The 15,517-nt window shown below is 42.9% G+C and overlaps 1 protein-coding gene and 1 long non-coding RNA gene across 3 annotated transcripts; one reads left to right on the top strand and one right to left on the bottom strand.

Annotated features, from left to right (window-relative positions):
• Positions 1 to 13,643, bottom strand: lima1a (LIM domain and actin binding 1a). Its single transcript, XM_061265373.1, has 10 exons — positions 13,504 to 13,643; positions 12,013 to 12,058; positions 10,580 to 10,909; positions 4,674 to 4,740; positions 3,545 to 3,633; positions 3,387 to 3,452; positions 3,251 to 3,305; positions 1,946 to 1,995; positions 1,745 to 1,878; positions 1 to 1,494 (listed from the first exon to the last, which is right to left on the bottom strand). The coding sequence occupies exons 2-10, from the start codon at positions 12,049 to 12,051 to the stop codon at positions 498 to 500; spliced, it is 1,827 nt and encodes a 608-aa protein (XP_061121357.1). The 5' UTR covers positions 12,052 to 12,058; positions 13,504 to 13,643; the 3' UTR covers positions 1 to 497.
• LOC133143484 (uncharacterized) lies at positions 10,909 to 15,151 on the top strand. 2 transcript variants are annotated; one of them, XR_009710429.1, is made up of 2 exons: positions 10,909 to 11,073; positions 13,578 to 15,151. It is a non-coding gene; the product is annotated as an uncharacterized LOC133143484 (long non-coding RNA). The 2 variants fall into 2 exon arrangements; XR_009710427.1 differs by lacking the exon at positions 10,909 to 11,073 and adding an exon at positions 11,724 to 12,076.
• The last annotated feature ends 366 nt before the right edge of the window (positions 15,152 to 15,517 follow it).

The following is a 15,517-nucleotide window of genomic DNA, read 5'->3' as shown; positions in this document are numbered from 1 at the left end:
TATTTTGTTCACAATTTATTTAAATAGGTCACGGCCTTAGAAACAGTACATCAGAACCAGATGATCCAGTTTTGGTTTCTAATTTTCCAGGATAAACATTGCAAATGGCAGTAGTGTTTTTAAAACACCAACGATTTTTTTTCCTTAAATAGTAACAGATTGAAGGGTTTGTTTTGTTTATTACAGGTTTCGCTGTTATTGTGAATTTGAAAGAAGAGGCAGTGAGCAACAGTGGCATAACACGGCATTGGCATTTCAAAATGGCATTGATTGGTATTGCAGTGGCATTCGAATTCAAAACGGTAAGGTGAAATACATTCGAGTCTTTCGGCCTTTACCTCTAATAATGTTTGAGACGAAGCTTTAAATACGTTTCACTTAAAAAAAGGTGAGAGGAAGAAAAAAATTGGAATGGCTTTGAATGTAGAAAAGAGGCACAGTTCAACCTGAAACTAGCGGTAACTCGGCAAGCGGACGAGGAAGTCACTGGACTCGATTCAGAAGTCCTCTCCCTCATCATAGAAGCGATTTCGCTTGATCATTTCCTCCACGCTCAGCGTCTCCAACTCCGTCTTATCGTCGGTTTCCTCGCCCTCCCAGTAGCCCACATCCTGCGGTGAGCGACTGGCCTCCACCTCTTCCTCCTGGGAGGACTTGTCAGGTTTCACTTTTTCTTCCTCTTCTCGGTCCTCCAGCGACTCTCCTGGGTGAGCGAGACCCACAGCGTTGACCTTGTGAGAGAGACGACGCTTTGGCCCGTCTTCTCTCTTCACGTCTTGAACTCCCTTCTCCAGCATGTCTTCGCCCTCTTTTTCCAACATGTCTTCACCCTCCTCTCCAAAGCTGCTGTTGACATCCACGCTGCTGTCCTCTGTGGGCGTGTGATTATCTGGCGACTGGCCCCCGGTTTTCAGCTCCCTGCTCGGGGACTCATCCGTTGCGCCCTGACCCGCCAGTGTGAAGAGCATGCAGCGCTCCTTTAAGGAGGAGCCTCCTCCCTGATCGGAAGCTCCATTGGCTTGTCCGGGTGGCGAGGAGGAGACGGAGGAGTCCTTGTCCTCCGGTGGCCACTTGGCTCGAATGGGCTTGCCGGTTGAGTCGGCGAGCACAGCGGCACCGGCGTCAGTCTCCGGTTGGGGCGGCCAGGAGATTTTCAGCCTGCGCGTCTCCACCGGCCTGTCACTTTTCTCCGGGGTGCCCTGTCCTAGGGCCTCCATGGTGGCGGTCAGGACGTTGACCTTGGCGAGCGGGGACTCCTCCACGCTGGGGCTTGTCAGCTCAGAGCCGAGGGAAGAGGGGCTCTTGGCGACCTGCGGCGAAGTCGTCGGCATCAGCAGTGCGGCGGTGGTCTCCCCCGTCTCGCCTTTGCTCTCCCACAACTCCTTGTGAGGCCGGTGGCCAAAGCCCTCGTCATAGTTACCCTTGGCCTTGAAGAGCTGGCTGAAGTGTGGCTTGCAATACACGTTGTTGTGCAGGGAGGCGTAGTTGAGCAAACTAGATGGAGAAAGAGGGCAAAAGACAAAAAGGTGATGCTTTCAACCTTCTCTCCTAAGAGTATTAGGTAGGATACTGTACATAATCTCCAAATAAGATCCAATTGAGATGTGCAAATACATCTTTAATTATTGTCACTGATGTTTATTGTTCTTTTGGAGATTATCCTGGGTAGTATTCACAAGGTAATTTGTCATTGGAATTACAAAGAAAAGTAGTAGAGCTTGAGTTAGGTGGCCTGCCTGCTCACCTGAGTTTGGTATTGCAGTGGAAGCAGCGAAAACAAGCGCTGTGGAAGATTTGCTGATTGGCCACCAGCCTCTCCAGAGGATACACTGTCTTCTGACAGGATACGCACGTTTCCCTCACGGGCAGACGGAAATTCTGCTCAGGATATACACACGAGTGTGAGCCGAGTGTTTAGCCGCGTGTTTAGCTGTGTAAAACTCACCCTTGGAGTTTTGGCTGGAGAACAGGAAGATGGATTGTCATCACCAGGACCTGTGGCAGCAGATCAACATGTTGGCAATTTGAACACTGGGTGGTGCCATTGAGCAGTTGAAATCACAACTCGTTAAAATTTTGCAGAGGAAGGATAGCTGGCAAATTTGAGTCAAAATAAGAACACTCATTTTAACACAAATTTAGAATGCCGTGGAATTGTTTGAGCAATAAAAATTAGGCATTGTTTTCTTTTATATCTACAATAAAACAGATGAAAAAAGCCTGGACAAAAAAATGACACGCTCAATGGGTGGAGAGGTCAGACTGATAACTGAGTCGTAATTTATGTTTGTGTTTTCTGCAAACAATTTGAAATAATGTCTTGTGTTATAGAAGAAAGGAATGCAATTTTGGAAAGAATGCTTCTGACTCTGATTCATCAATTATTCGCAAAAATAATGGACCCATTGATTACGTATTAACATAATCCTTATTGAGCAGCTCTCAAATTGAAAAATGTGCTCACTCATGCGATGGGAATCTGTATTGGCCGAGCTTACTCATGGAAGATCGATATCAGAATCACCAGCAAGATTTAACAGCACAACCTTTAGAGGGAATTGTTGCAGTCTGTAACTCTGAGCGCGACTTCAAAACATCTTGTTCCTTGGCTTTTTGACATCTTTTGGCCCATTATTCATGTGCAATTACCTTGTCAGGTTTGAACTGTGACTTCTTCAGACTGAATATTTTGCTTCTTTCACAGATCCTTCTCCATTAGCATTTATATCAGAACTCTCTAGAACGGTGCAAAATGTTTTTTGTTTTTTTTAGCTGTGTGTTGGTGTCTCTAATCTAATTGCACGACCTGCAACTTCAAGCAAACTTTGACATGAAGCAGCTCATTTGGCCCCACAATACCTGGATAGATAGCATCAAGACACTCTACTAGATGAAGCAAAACAGCCTCAGAACAGACTGTATGTTTCACTGACAGTAGATAAAATGTTCTCTTCTTTGTACTCATGGCACAGCTACCGTCATCACAGAAATATCTTGAAACTGATGAGAACTGGAGTGGACTTGATATTGATAAGCCTCAAAGCTTTTTTGATGATTGTGGGACCGGTGTTGCAATTGCAGGGTAAAGACAAACAATAAATCCCTTAAAACAAAACCCAAGAATATTCTGAAGGGTCCGGATATGAATATTATTGGACATTTGAGTCAACATTTTGTCCAAGGCCTTGTTTTTCACCTTCATTAACAAATCAAGGCCCTCAACAATCTTGCAAGTGCAGAAATAAATTACCATTGTTCTCGTCATTAAAACTTTTTCTGTTGTTTGGCGGTTCAGACTCTGGACTCTGTAAATGAGAGAAAAAAACGTCAGTCCTATGTTCATGATCCAAAAGTCATCATGGTAATCGCATTAAGGTTGAGCTTACCATGTCCAGGGAGAAGGGTGGGACGTTCTCCTTCTGTTTGCCACCAAATAGTTCTTGCAGATCAGTCTAAGAGTGATAAATGACTAATTTAATATATATTTTTTTATTATCAGGGAATAACTACTTAATGGATCATCTGGAGTATGTACAGTACTCACATTGACCGGGGTAACATCCTGTTTTGAGATGGCTGCTTGGTAGAGAGCCATCCTGTCTCTGAGAGGAGTCGTTTCCGCGAGACTTCCGTCTGATGCAAATGCAAGACAACACATTAAAGGTAAGAGGAAAAGTTCATTTGGCATGTTCTAGTTCCTTGTTTTGTATTCAAACTGTGTACCCCTAGAATTGTGCCAAATTTTGACAACCAAGCAGTTTCACTTTCAGAAATCAGAATCCCCTATTTAAGATATTGTTCTATGTGATGCTGTCCCTAACCTCATTAAAAATGAGAAAAGATGGTCCACAGGGATCAGTTTTAGGTCCACTTCTTTTATTGTGTGTTAACATCCGTGGTATGTGTTAGTAGTTTATTAAAAAAAAAAAAAGTCACTGACACTGAACTGGGACAATTTTCCCTCTTCAGCGATTCAGTCTAAGCTCAGTATATTCATTTCTTCACCCTTTTCTGTTTCGTTTGAGTGACACGGTTGGATTCAAGTGAGTGGCTCACTTGCCAAAACGCACAACGAGCGCACTCCATCCTACTCAATAGCTTCTCAAAATATTCAAGCTTTTTCATTCTTCTCACTCGCCGCCTTTTTGTGGCAATCCAATCCTTTTGCAGTTTCGTTAAAAAATGACAATACTGGAAGTGGAGCCTCAAACAAACCCTCATGTAAGGTTTCAGTTTCTCCGTTGCAGTTTGTGTGGTGCTCGATCACTTTGTGACTGATGAAGAGTCGCTAATTATAATTTTTTTTTGCTATGGTCCATGTCAGTCGCTTTCGGCTGTGTCACGCCATGTGTACGACTTACACTCAACTCCTCATGGCCTCTTGTGGTAAATCGAGACTGTTCCGCAAAATTCTAAGCTGCACGCTCTATCGTCATGTGAAGGCGCCAGAGGTGCAACAGTCAAATGCATCAACAACTATTTTGACAGTTGTTTATTCACTGGCCTTGTTGAACTTAACATTGTCCAAATTCTCCAATTTAGAAATGTTCTGATGGATGATACATACTAAACCAGTAACTGAATCTTTGTCAAACTACCATGTCCTATGTTGTTGAATAGGCAGAAGTGTTGTATTTTGCATTCAGGGGGACACAGTTAGAGTCCATACATACCCCCCGGAAGCTGCTCCATGCTGGCTGTATTAGCAGCGCTTCCTCCACTTGACTGCTCTCGAGACACCTGAAAAGAAAAGAGCAGAAAAACAAAATAGGAGGCAATTAAACACAAGCCAGAGAGCAAAAAACTGCTTGAGAATGTCTCCTGCATGACACACTCTTCATGCATCAACATGCACAGCTAAGGTCCATCAGCGAAATCCAAATGGAGAGCCACTGTTTAGTGTGTCTGCCCACCACTTTAATCCCCTTAATGAGCTCAGAAAGCCCGACAGACAACCCGTCTGATCAGCAGAAGACAAAACACACTGCACATGTCTCTGCCTGCTATTTGAATTCAAATGATGAAACCCCACTGGAATTGAAGGGGCTATTATTTTGGGTCCCTGCTGTTTGGCTCAGAAAATTCTTAAGATGATGGACCAAAGGTAGTGACAACTTTGTTCAAGAAAATGTTAATAAAACTGCCAGGCGGAAAAATTAAAAGATACATTCTGCCTTGACTGGCTCGACTCATCTAGTAGCCGTATTTTTCTCCCATTGCTGCTCGTGGTGTGTTGTCGGTTCACGAAAACTAGCGCAGGCCTCAGCAGGTAAGACTTCACAAGATAGCAGAGAACAGAGACAAGATCGTACTATTCGCCAGCGCTGAATTTGTTCCGAGAGCTCAAACAGAGTTGAAGGGGAAGCGCAGGCCTTTGCCCTCACTTGATCGTGGTGGAATGGAATGGAACGCTCCACGAGCTCTGGCATGTTTGTCTCAAGTCATCAAGCTCATTGTAACAAAGTGCCCCATTGCAGCTCAGGGTAGTCTACTGTTTTAAAAAAAAAAAAAAAAAAAAAAAAAAAAGAAAGAAAAACTTGCAATTATTGCTCAGATTTTCTGCTAAAACGAAAAGAATAGATGCATTCAGGATGAAACAAAGACCACAGCAGGCCACAAACATTTTTTGTGGCAGGCCAGGCCTGGCCCCCAGGGCAGAAGTTTGAGAGCTGCGGTTGAGGGGCACTACAAAATACAAATTCCAAGGAAAACCAGCACCATATTTTGCTGATGTTCTGCCCTCTTGAGAGTTCTGGCCCATTTCATGAGGTTCTCGTGATAGCGGTCACCGCTACAGTATTTTTATTTTTATTGACTTTTGTTCTAAATTAGCCATAAAATTAATAAATACATGCAGGGCCAAGTTATGTAATATGATGTGGAGAGAATTGAGCCTGGTGCTACTGGAAATGGGCAAGAATTCAGAAAAAAAGGCACACCCAACCAAAATGGCTGCCAAATCGGTCGTTTCACAGCATAAGTTATTTGTGTGAATCTAAAAAGTAGTTCCCAAGATGTCCAGAGTGAGCTGAACAGTTTCAAACTGAAATGGTTTTAGAATTTGTAAATTATGGTACTACTACTGAATCTTTTGATAGTCTCCATTTATTTCAGTGAGATTTTCTTTGTGGAAAATGTAGGACTTTTGAGAGAAGTGGGACATTTGTTACGGATTCACAGTATTCCTCAAATAAGGTGAATATTTAGAATTTGGAAAGGTTTGAATTAAGGGAGAAATATGGAGTGTTAGAATGTCCAAAACTTTAGGTAGGGGTTCAAAACTTCAGCACTCACAGAGTGCATAATCGAAGCGATTTCAGTATTTCAACTGTAGCAGCTCCAAAATTGGACAATGCGTGAGTCACCCAAAGACCGAGCTAAAAAGCTCCGCCCTTTTCATTCCAAAACCACCTCCATGGTAATGGATCGATCCCCATGGGTGGATTATGTTCCGCAGGCTGAGGGGGGGCAGCTTAGAGGAGGGACCAACAGATGTTGGTCGCAGACACTGAAGGGGGTGTAAACATGTGGCTAGCCCGATGTAAACACAAACACGGGTTCTCAGGAGCGTGGCTCAAAGAGCCAGACAAAGAAATTGCCGCTAATCTTAACGCCATTAAAACTCTCGTACACACTCGGATGACCAAATTAAAGCAAAATGAAGCCTTCCAAAAACAAAGACTAGGCAGGAAAACGTGAGAATGTTTGGCCCCAAAGAGCCACTCATGAACTTCCCCTTTATGAAGGCAACTTTCATTAGAAGAATAGCAAAGTACAAAAGCACACACATAGCTACCTTTGGTCAAGAGAACCAATGACTGAGATGGACGGACGAAGAAGCCGCTGCAGACGTTCAGGCAACGCGGTGCTCAGCTCCGAAGGGTCCGGGCACAGACTGAGCGGACCAGCCCAGACTGGCTCATGACACACAGAAGGGATGAGGGCTGGAGCGGAGCCCCTGGGGAGGCTTCGGGGGAAGGCGGGGGAATTGGGGACAAGTAGCAGGTGCAGCGCGAACGGGGGGTTGTGCTGGATGGTTTTCCCGATCAAAAAGGGAAGAAGGGGGGTGGAAGGGGCTTAATCAAAATTGTCTGGGTTTAGGTTTTCGCGGTGCCAAATGGGAGCGGGACATGCTTCAATCAAGGTCAAGCTACGACGGAAGCTCTGGGATTCAAGTCACAGGACTCAAGTCCGAGTTAAGTCACCAGTTTTAGGACTTCCGCAAATTTGCTTGAACTATCTACATGACTTGACTTGAAGGCTCGCTTGTTTACTTTTGAAAATCTATATTGTGAAGATAGCGTGGTAAGCAAGTTGCGTGATCAATGGAGATGATGGCAAACCTTTGCCTGCCTGGTGAATCCGGATGATGTCACTGGACATGTCTGCTTTTGGGCCTCAGTGAACTGAGTTGTGCCTTGAGATACAAGTTACCAAAGTTTTTTTTAGATGCGAGCTGTCATTCGGACAATTCTTTGTTTCGAAATGCTTTCTATGAAATGTATGAATGTTCTGCAGATTACAACCGACATGTTTTGCCCAACCAATGCCAAACATTATTGTTGGCCAATGCAGCCAAGATAAATGCAACCGAATGAACAGTCGATCATTTTGGTAGGAGATAGTCAGGCCAGCAGAGAAGGCCTTCGTGGCCGACCGACCATTGCGTCTCACACATGTCACCCAGATGGCACAAGGGCCGCTTTTCTTTCCAGGCCTCACAATGGGGCAACAGGGTTGTAGTTGTGCGAGCCAGGAAGGATGGGAGGGGGGACAGAGTGGATGGGGGAGGGGCGTATTGAGATAAACATTGGAGGGAGGCAGTAGGATTAAAGGGTTCACCAAAAGGGGGGGTGGGGCATTTTGTGATGTGTATGGGGGGGGTGCGCACGTGTGATTGATGAGGTACGCTTTGATGAGGTTGAAGATCAGCTGATGTCATGAGCACACAGCATGACATCATCGCTGGTACAAAGATGCACAGTTGTGCGAGCCCCAGCACTCGCATCCGCTTGACCCAATGTGTCCTTTCATTCGGCCTCAGCATTTCATCGTGCAATAAAACTACTTTTACAAGGCCGCGCGCGCTTGTGTACTACATACATGTACAGCCAACATGTATCTGCCAATTTAATATTACCATATAAGTCTAGTTTCAGTTTTGAGTTTTATTGCTCTTGGCAACAAATGCCAATAAACAAGACTTATTCTACAAAGTGAGTCATTCCACTGAAATCCACAGCTGGACTCTCAAACCGCACTGGAATTGACCTCCTTTGATTTCATTCGCCAAAAAGAAAAAAGCTATTGTAAATCGTTTTCAATCGCGTAAATTGGAACGTTTGCTTTGCCGTGTGTTTTCATGATGGTGATTTACACTTCATTATTTACACTTCAAATCAAAAGATGAATATGAGAGAAAAGTTCACAATTCAGGATAGAGGAACTTTAGTTTGAAGCCACACATTTTTCAAGTCAACAAAACGTGACTGGTGCGTGTTTCTAGTTGCTCGGGTGGTATTGCTATTAGATAGTGCTTGTTTCTAGCTTTGGGTTTCTCCTGTAAAAAAAAAAGCAGACAAGCAGGTTGGCCAAGAGGGGGTATCTACAGATGATGTTGATGACAAAAACATTGTGAGAGTTGTGAAGAAACAACCAAAGACTACAGTGCGTGAGATCACGCCAACCTCCACTGGGCGGGAGCGGAGGTGTCACACACCACTTCCACTTTTAGAGAAGTCATTTACAGGCAAGATGCAAAGCAGTCCTCAGTTAAAAAGAAAAAAATGAGAAGGCCATATTGGATTTTGCAAACAAGTGCAGAGATGAGCTACAAACGTTTTGGAACAAAGTCTTATGGACAGATGAGACCAACACTGACTTCTACCAAAGTGATAGAAGATGGAGACAGGAAGGATTTTCTTGTGATCTCAAACTAACAAGCTCATGGTGGAGGTTATGTCATGGCTTGGTCTGGAACGAGATCACTGGTCTTAAGTGATGATGTCACTCATGATAGTAGCAGCAGAATCAACTCTGAAGTCTACAAATCCATTTTGTCCGCCAATTTACAAATACATCCAAACAAATCAAGAGAAGCTTCATCACACAATGGGACAATGACCCAAAGAAGTGGAATTAACTGGCAAATACTGATTTGACTCCAAGTTGAAGTATGACCGACGGCTGCCGATCGTGTCTAAGCAGGCCGCCTCTGTGGTGAACTTAATACAAAGACATTCCTGATCTAAAGATAAAAGAAGGAAAAAAAGGTCACATGAGCGGACAGGCGAACATTCCTAAGCACGGCGTATCTCCGCTCCAATTTTCCATCGAGATGATTTGAACCCATGCTCACTTGAAAACACAACTAACAAAACATGAGTGAGTGTATCGGTAGCATTTTGGCCAACTTTCTTCTCATTCCAAGACATCAAAATAATGTATTTTCCCCAAACTCCATACTCACTCACTTGAATGGAAAAGACCCGATCGACCGACCGCTCGCCGAGCTCCAACTATGCTCATCATGTGGCAAGAACTGAGCGGCTGGTGTCACATCCTTTATGATGACACGTGATGGCTTAAAGACGCACACGCTGGATCTGGCATGCTTTCAACTCAACTGGTTTTCCCCTTTGTTGACATAATAAGGAGTGACCGCAGTAATGATGATCATTGATTATGCGTGGCCATGTGACTGAGTGGGCCCCTGACTATTTCTTCATTTTCTGGCTGGCTTAATTTGTGAATTACTTGTGCTAATGTCACAAGCTACAGAAAGGCCTTGCTATCTTGGAATTTTTATTTGAATTTTTTATTGAAATACTATGTGCTTGAAAAAAGTGTGTCTGCAGAACATTAGTCTGTGTGGGAAAATGATCACCATAAATTTGAGCAATCTTGTGACACACATTGTGGTCACATTTTTTCTTCTTCTTTTTTTTTTTTTTTTTATTGTTTATGATTTCATTTTAAGGGTATTGTATAATGAAAAAAAAAACTTCTTAGGATTCACCGAATGCTGTACTTTAAGCTGTTAATATAGACAAGTAGAAAGAAATTTCAGAGGAGTGCAGTCACTCATAATTAGCGCAAGGATTTGCTCTCTGCCCTCCAACCACTACTATAAACCTAAAGGCTACACAATCACTTCTTCCACGTTCCGTTGCCCTCATGAACAACACTGTTTGTGTCAACATGTCCCACCTGCGAGTTTTCCGACTTTGCATTCTGCAGGTCACGCATGACTGCAGGCTCAACACGTCTGCTGTCATGCTCCACTCTCAAGCATGAGCCTCCCTTTTGGAGCATGAAGTGAGCAGGCGTCAGCTGAGCGAAGGATAGCGAGGGGAGAGCGCACCATGTGACAAGGAGCGTGACGCCTCCGAGGCTCTTGAACAAAAAGACGACTTATTGTCTCCGAGCGTGACCGATCAGCAGCCCGTTCTATCGGCAGACGGAACGAAAGGCCGAGTTGTTGACTTCTTTTGAAATCAGAGCAGCTGGATTGACCGTAACGCCGAGGTCAAGCAATTCGGTGCTACCGTGTTTTCCGATCCTTGAGGAGGCAACTCACCTGGTCCGACTCCCCTTTCTCGAAAATCATCTTCAGATCGTTGAGGGGAACGCTCGGTCTTTCCGAATCGGGCACCTCTGCGTGCGCTGCTTCCTGCTCCTCTGCAACTCTGCTGGCCTTGTCCTCCATATCCATCTGCTCTCGATGGCCGCGTGCTGCCAACTCGGTGCCCGGGTCCTCTTGCAGGAGCTCGTGGGTGTCCCCGGCTTTCTGGATCTGCCACGTGAGCTGACTTTTTTGAAACGCAGAGCTGCTGGGTGATGGCTGCTGCTCCCAATGTTTCTTTAAAACACTCAAGTTCCCACTGCGAAGGGATGACTGTGATGCCACCTGCAGAGAGGAATATCATATTAAACACGAGGGACATGAAAGCTTGCCTCTGACTGGTCCAATCTACTCAGGAATGAGCACAAGAATCTCTATCCGAATTTTTGGGGGTGAAGAGAAGTTCTGTGACCTGGGAAACAGTTTCTGTTTCTCCAACTGTCAGCCAGGTAAAAAAAACTTCCCTCTAATCGTCGGAAAGCAAGGAAGGTAAAAGTTGTCATGAAAAAAAATAAGAAAAGATCTCATAAAAGAAAGCAACACAATAAATTGACAAAGCTATGAGTTTTTCCCTGACACGGACTCCTGAGCCACATCAAGTCTCCAGATGTGATGACTCACCCTTTTTTAGACACACAATGAGCGATACCCGTTGCCTTCTACAGGATACGTGGGGAGAGTTCGAACAATGAAGCTCATAAAGACGGACTGGGTGAGGCTCGAGACATTTTAAACACAACTTAAGGGCGAGCAACTTTGTCAGAGGGGGAGGGTATGGGCTTGGACAAAAAGTCAGCAGAGACAGGAAACAACTGCACAAAAAGACAAAGAGCAGACAAGAGTGTGCTGGATGTAAGTAGGAACAGAAAAAAAAAAGACTTTTAGCTGTAGAAGAAGTCAAAACCTGCGAGGGGCTGGAAACCCGGCGCTCCGCTGGTGTGATCGGGCGTCGGCCGGCCGGTGAGAAATGCCACAAGGCAGGCGCTCCAGATGTGAGAGCAAGGAGGAGAAGTGATCAGCACCTATCCCACCCCCTACGCCCCACAAGAGAAGCCGAGAGAGAGAGAGAGAGAGAGAGAGAGAGAGAGAGAGAGAGAGAGAGAGAGAGAGAGAGAGAGAGAGAGGAGGAAGGAAACCAGGAGAGAGGGAGGGACGTGAGGGGGCGGGGAGGATGAGAAAATCAGAAACAGAGGTGGTCAGTGAGGGCAAAGAGGGAAAATAAGTCCAGGAAATGAGGGAGGGGGGTGCTAGAAAGCTCCATGGTGGCAAACAAAAGACAAACTTAACCTGCATTCTTCGAGGATTGTTGCCATCATCTTGTGTTTCTTGCCTCTTTGCACCTTCTATCTATCAATAGCCAAACTGGAATTCCAAAGTGGCCCACCTACCATTTTTTTCTTGTCTGCATGGCCCTCTTCTTCTGCCATCTGGTACCTGATGAACAAGTCAGTGGTCAGTACAAGTTGGATTCGAGAAAGGAGACTTTGCTTTTTGTTACGCTTCTACATGTGGGTGCGGGGTGCCATGTTTATTTTGGGCAACTGACCCGCAAATCTTTATAGCCACAAGTGGCGGCCATCTTTGTGAAATTTTCTAAAAATTTAATTCCAACCAGAATTGCTATTTGGACAATTTTCCATTGATTATATGTAATTCTATTTCATCTCTTTCCACAAACGCAATATTAATCAGAATACCGTGTTTTGACTAGTGCTGGCTTGGATTCTTTCAAAAAATAGTTTTTCAGTTTAGTTCCACTTTAAGCTGAATTTTCAGGCCTCTGAAAATGTTCCGTGTGATGGCCTTTTCTAAACAAAACGTTTATGGAAATAGGCTGCAAATGTTTACAGATGGAATCTACAAGTCAGGAAACGTCAGTTGAGTACAACTGGAGGAACTCGTCAGGGCTGATCAAGTGATAATCGAAATGCACAGAAATTATTTCAGTGTAGTGCGACAGAAGGACAGATGGAATGTTGGACTTAGAGAAGCGTTAGGTGATGTTGCTATTTTTGCCAGTTCCTTTGCAGGGACACCAATTGGCATTATTGTTACTTTCGATTTTTCTGGGTGTGGAATCAAATGAGTTGAAGACTGAAATTCAATTGATGCAGCACCATAGTTTAAATGATTTTCTCCTTAGCACTTGCACATTGCTGGTGATGACAGTTATTACTACAGTATTTTAGAAAAACCTTTCCTGTAAAAGAGTCAATATTTGCTTTTTGGTCAGGCATTAATAGATAAGAAAAGCAGGACAAGGTCACGGAGATGGAAAGGCATGCTCTTTATTTTGTCCAAACAAAAGTAAAATGACATTTAAAATTAGCAACGTCATAACTGTCAAATTGATCCACAACTTTTTGATTAATGTTTATAGACCTTATCCTGATTTCATCCACTGATTTCAGGCTCTCAACTATAAACATGTGCAACATCTGTAGTCCTCAGTGAAAGCAGACTGATTGTTTATGTGGTGAAAGCAAATTAGACATTTAAAAACATCTGCTCTGAAAAACAATTATTAACAATTTTTCCGATTTTCTGACCATTTTTATGGAACAAATTAGTGACCGAATTACCATCAATTTATGGTGTCAATTAAAATGAATACATTTGATTTGAGGATTTGAGGTGATTCTTTTCAGTGTTAAGATTCAGTTTACAAACAAATCAGCACATGCAATATTGGGATTTTTGCTGTCATTTCCAAATCACTATTTCTTTAACTCTGAGTAAGGATGGGATTTTTCCTTCAGTGTGAAACTGGCTTTTTGCCTAAAAGTGGAACACCAAACTACGCGCATGACGTTAAGACACACAAAGTCACTTCCTGTTCTTCTTTATAAGATTAAATACATAATATTGTGATGACATACCTGCAAAAATCTGCACTGACGTCCAACTGCACACTTTGACCACTTGAGCGTTTCCTTCTGCTTTTCCCACTCAGATGCTTTTGAGTGGACAAGGTCACCGGAGGGCTCTACCCAGAAGTCCTCTCAGCCAATCAGAGGGCAGCATTCATCTCCACCTGGCAGCGAAGAGATATTCGATGTGGGATGAAAATAAGGTGGACATTCGTGTGGGAAGCAGGGTGGTACTAGGGGGAGGGAGATCCCAGGCTAATTTACTGGAAACCGAGCTATCACGGTCAACAGCTCCTTCCAGGATGTGACTCATTCATGAACTGCACGGGGGTCGCGAGGAAGGGAGGAAATGGATTGGTGCCTTTATTTGGGCTCAGGCACCAAGAGCGGCTTGAAATTGCTTCATTGTTGTTATTCTGGACAATTAAGACTTTCCATGCTCAAAATGCTTGGGATTTATTCTTACAATTAAATTAAAATGAATTAATAAAAAATAGTCAGGATTCTTTTAAAACTAGAAAAAATATATACCAAATTTCTCTTAAAAAATATTCAATTTTTTCCTTATTGAGGTGATGTTAGGCCTTTGTCTTTGTGACATACTTACGTACATGGGCATATGACATGAGGAGCCAGCTGAAAGGTTACTTGAGGAGTGACTCACTCACTCAGTCTACTGACGTCGTCCAATTTGAACTCTAAATTGTTGACTCAGTAGACGAACGCATCCGCTCACGACAACCAACAAATCATGATCAATTCTATCTATCTATTATTCTATCTCTCTATAGCTCTAGCTATCAATTAATCATTCTGTTTGTAATTAAATATTTTGTAATCAACTTACTGTCACTTGAAAATTCTTGAAATGTGAACAAATTCAAAACGCAGAAGATTGTATCAAGTATCTAGCATCAATTTATTACTCAAAGCAATGACTTGATTCCCCTGAAGTAATATGTATATTTGAATTGCGATTGGTTAAAGAAACAGTCAGAAACACTAGGTAGATGAAATTGATGAAGGCTGAAATCTGATTGGACTGCACACCGTATTTGAAACTTTTGTTGACAGCAGGACAGGCGTTGTCTTTTGCTGTTGCAATGTTCAGCTCAATCAATGATCACTTTAAGCAAAAGTAAAAAAAAAAAAAAGTACAGGTTCTGAATTGCACAGTACAAAATTATTCTTGTGTGTGTGTGTGTGTGTGTGTGTGTATTGCTGGGTGTGTTTATACACTTTTGCTACAAGTCATTGTTTTTTGTTTTATTGTTTGTTTGTTTTTTTGTCTGTTTGTTTGTTTTTTTCTACAAGTCATTGTTGTCTCATTAACAGCATCATGCCTCTTTCACTATCAGTAAAGCGTTTGTCTTGTAAATCAGGTGCAGTAATACAACATGTCCACCAGATGGCGAAACGCGCCTTCTCTTTTGAAGACTGCTCCTTTGTGACGTTAGCGCACCTCTACCAAAGGTTTAAAAGACGACAAACAAAACAAGAAAACAAAATACTTCAATTATCAGTAGAGGTTAAAGAGTACTGATGTACAATTGTAAATGTTTTGATCAGTTTTTCAGTTATAAACTTTAATTGAGCATTTATTTTGCCTGACGATTTGTTTTACTTTTACTACTTACATTAAAAATAAGTATCTGAATTTAGTACTCCTTACTTCTCTCAAATAATCTTGTGTCGACGTGTTTTACAAGGCAGAAAAAACAGCAGCAACATGAACGGACATCAACCAGGTAGCTTTGGATTAATTTCCTTCATTCTTATTTCACAAACACAATATTAATCAGTATACTATATTTAGAATTGTGGGGGGGGGGGGGGGGCTGCATATTGCAAAGAACATTTTTGCCCTGATCTCCACTTTAAATACTTTTAAAGTGTACATTCAAACTTTCATTTATGTTGTTGAATGCGTAGTTACCGTTTAGCAGTATTTGTTTTGTACTTATACATAGAGTGGTGGTGAAATAAAATACATAATTCATAGTAAGTAAAATAAATAATACAA

Source organism: Syngnathus typhle, linkage group LG2 (assembly GCF_033458585.1).
Source record: "Syngnathus typhle isolate RoL2023-S1 ecotype Sweden linkage group LG2, RoL_Styp_1.0, whole genome shotgun sequence".
NCBI classification, from domain to species: Eukaryota; Metazoa; Chordata; class Actinopteri; order Syngnathiformes; family Syngnathidae; genus Syngnathus; species Syngnathus typhle.
Note: the sequence above shows the minus strand (reverse complement) of the source record. Positions and strands in the feature narration are given on the sequence as shown.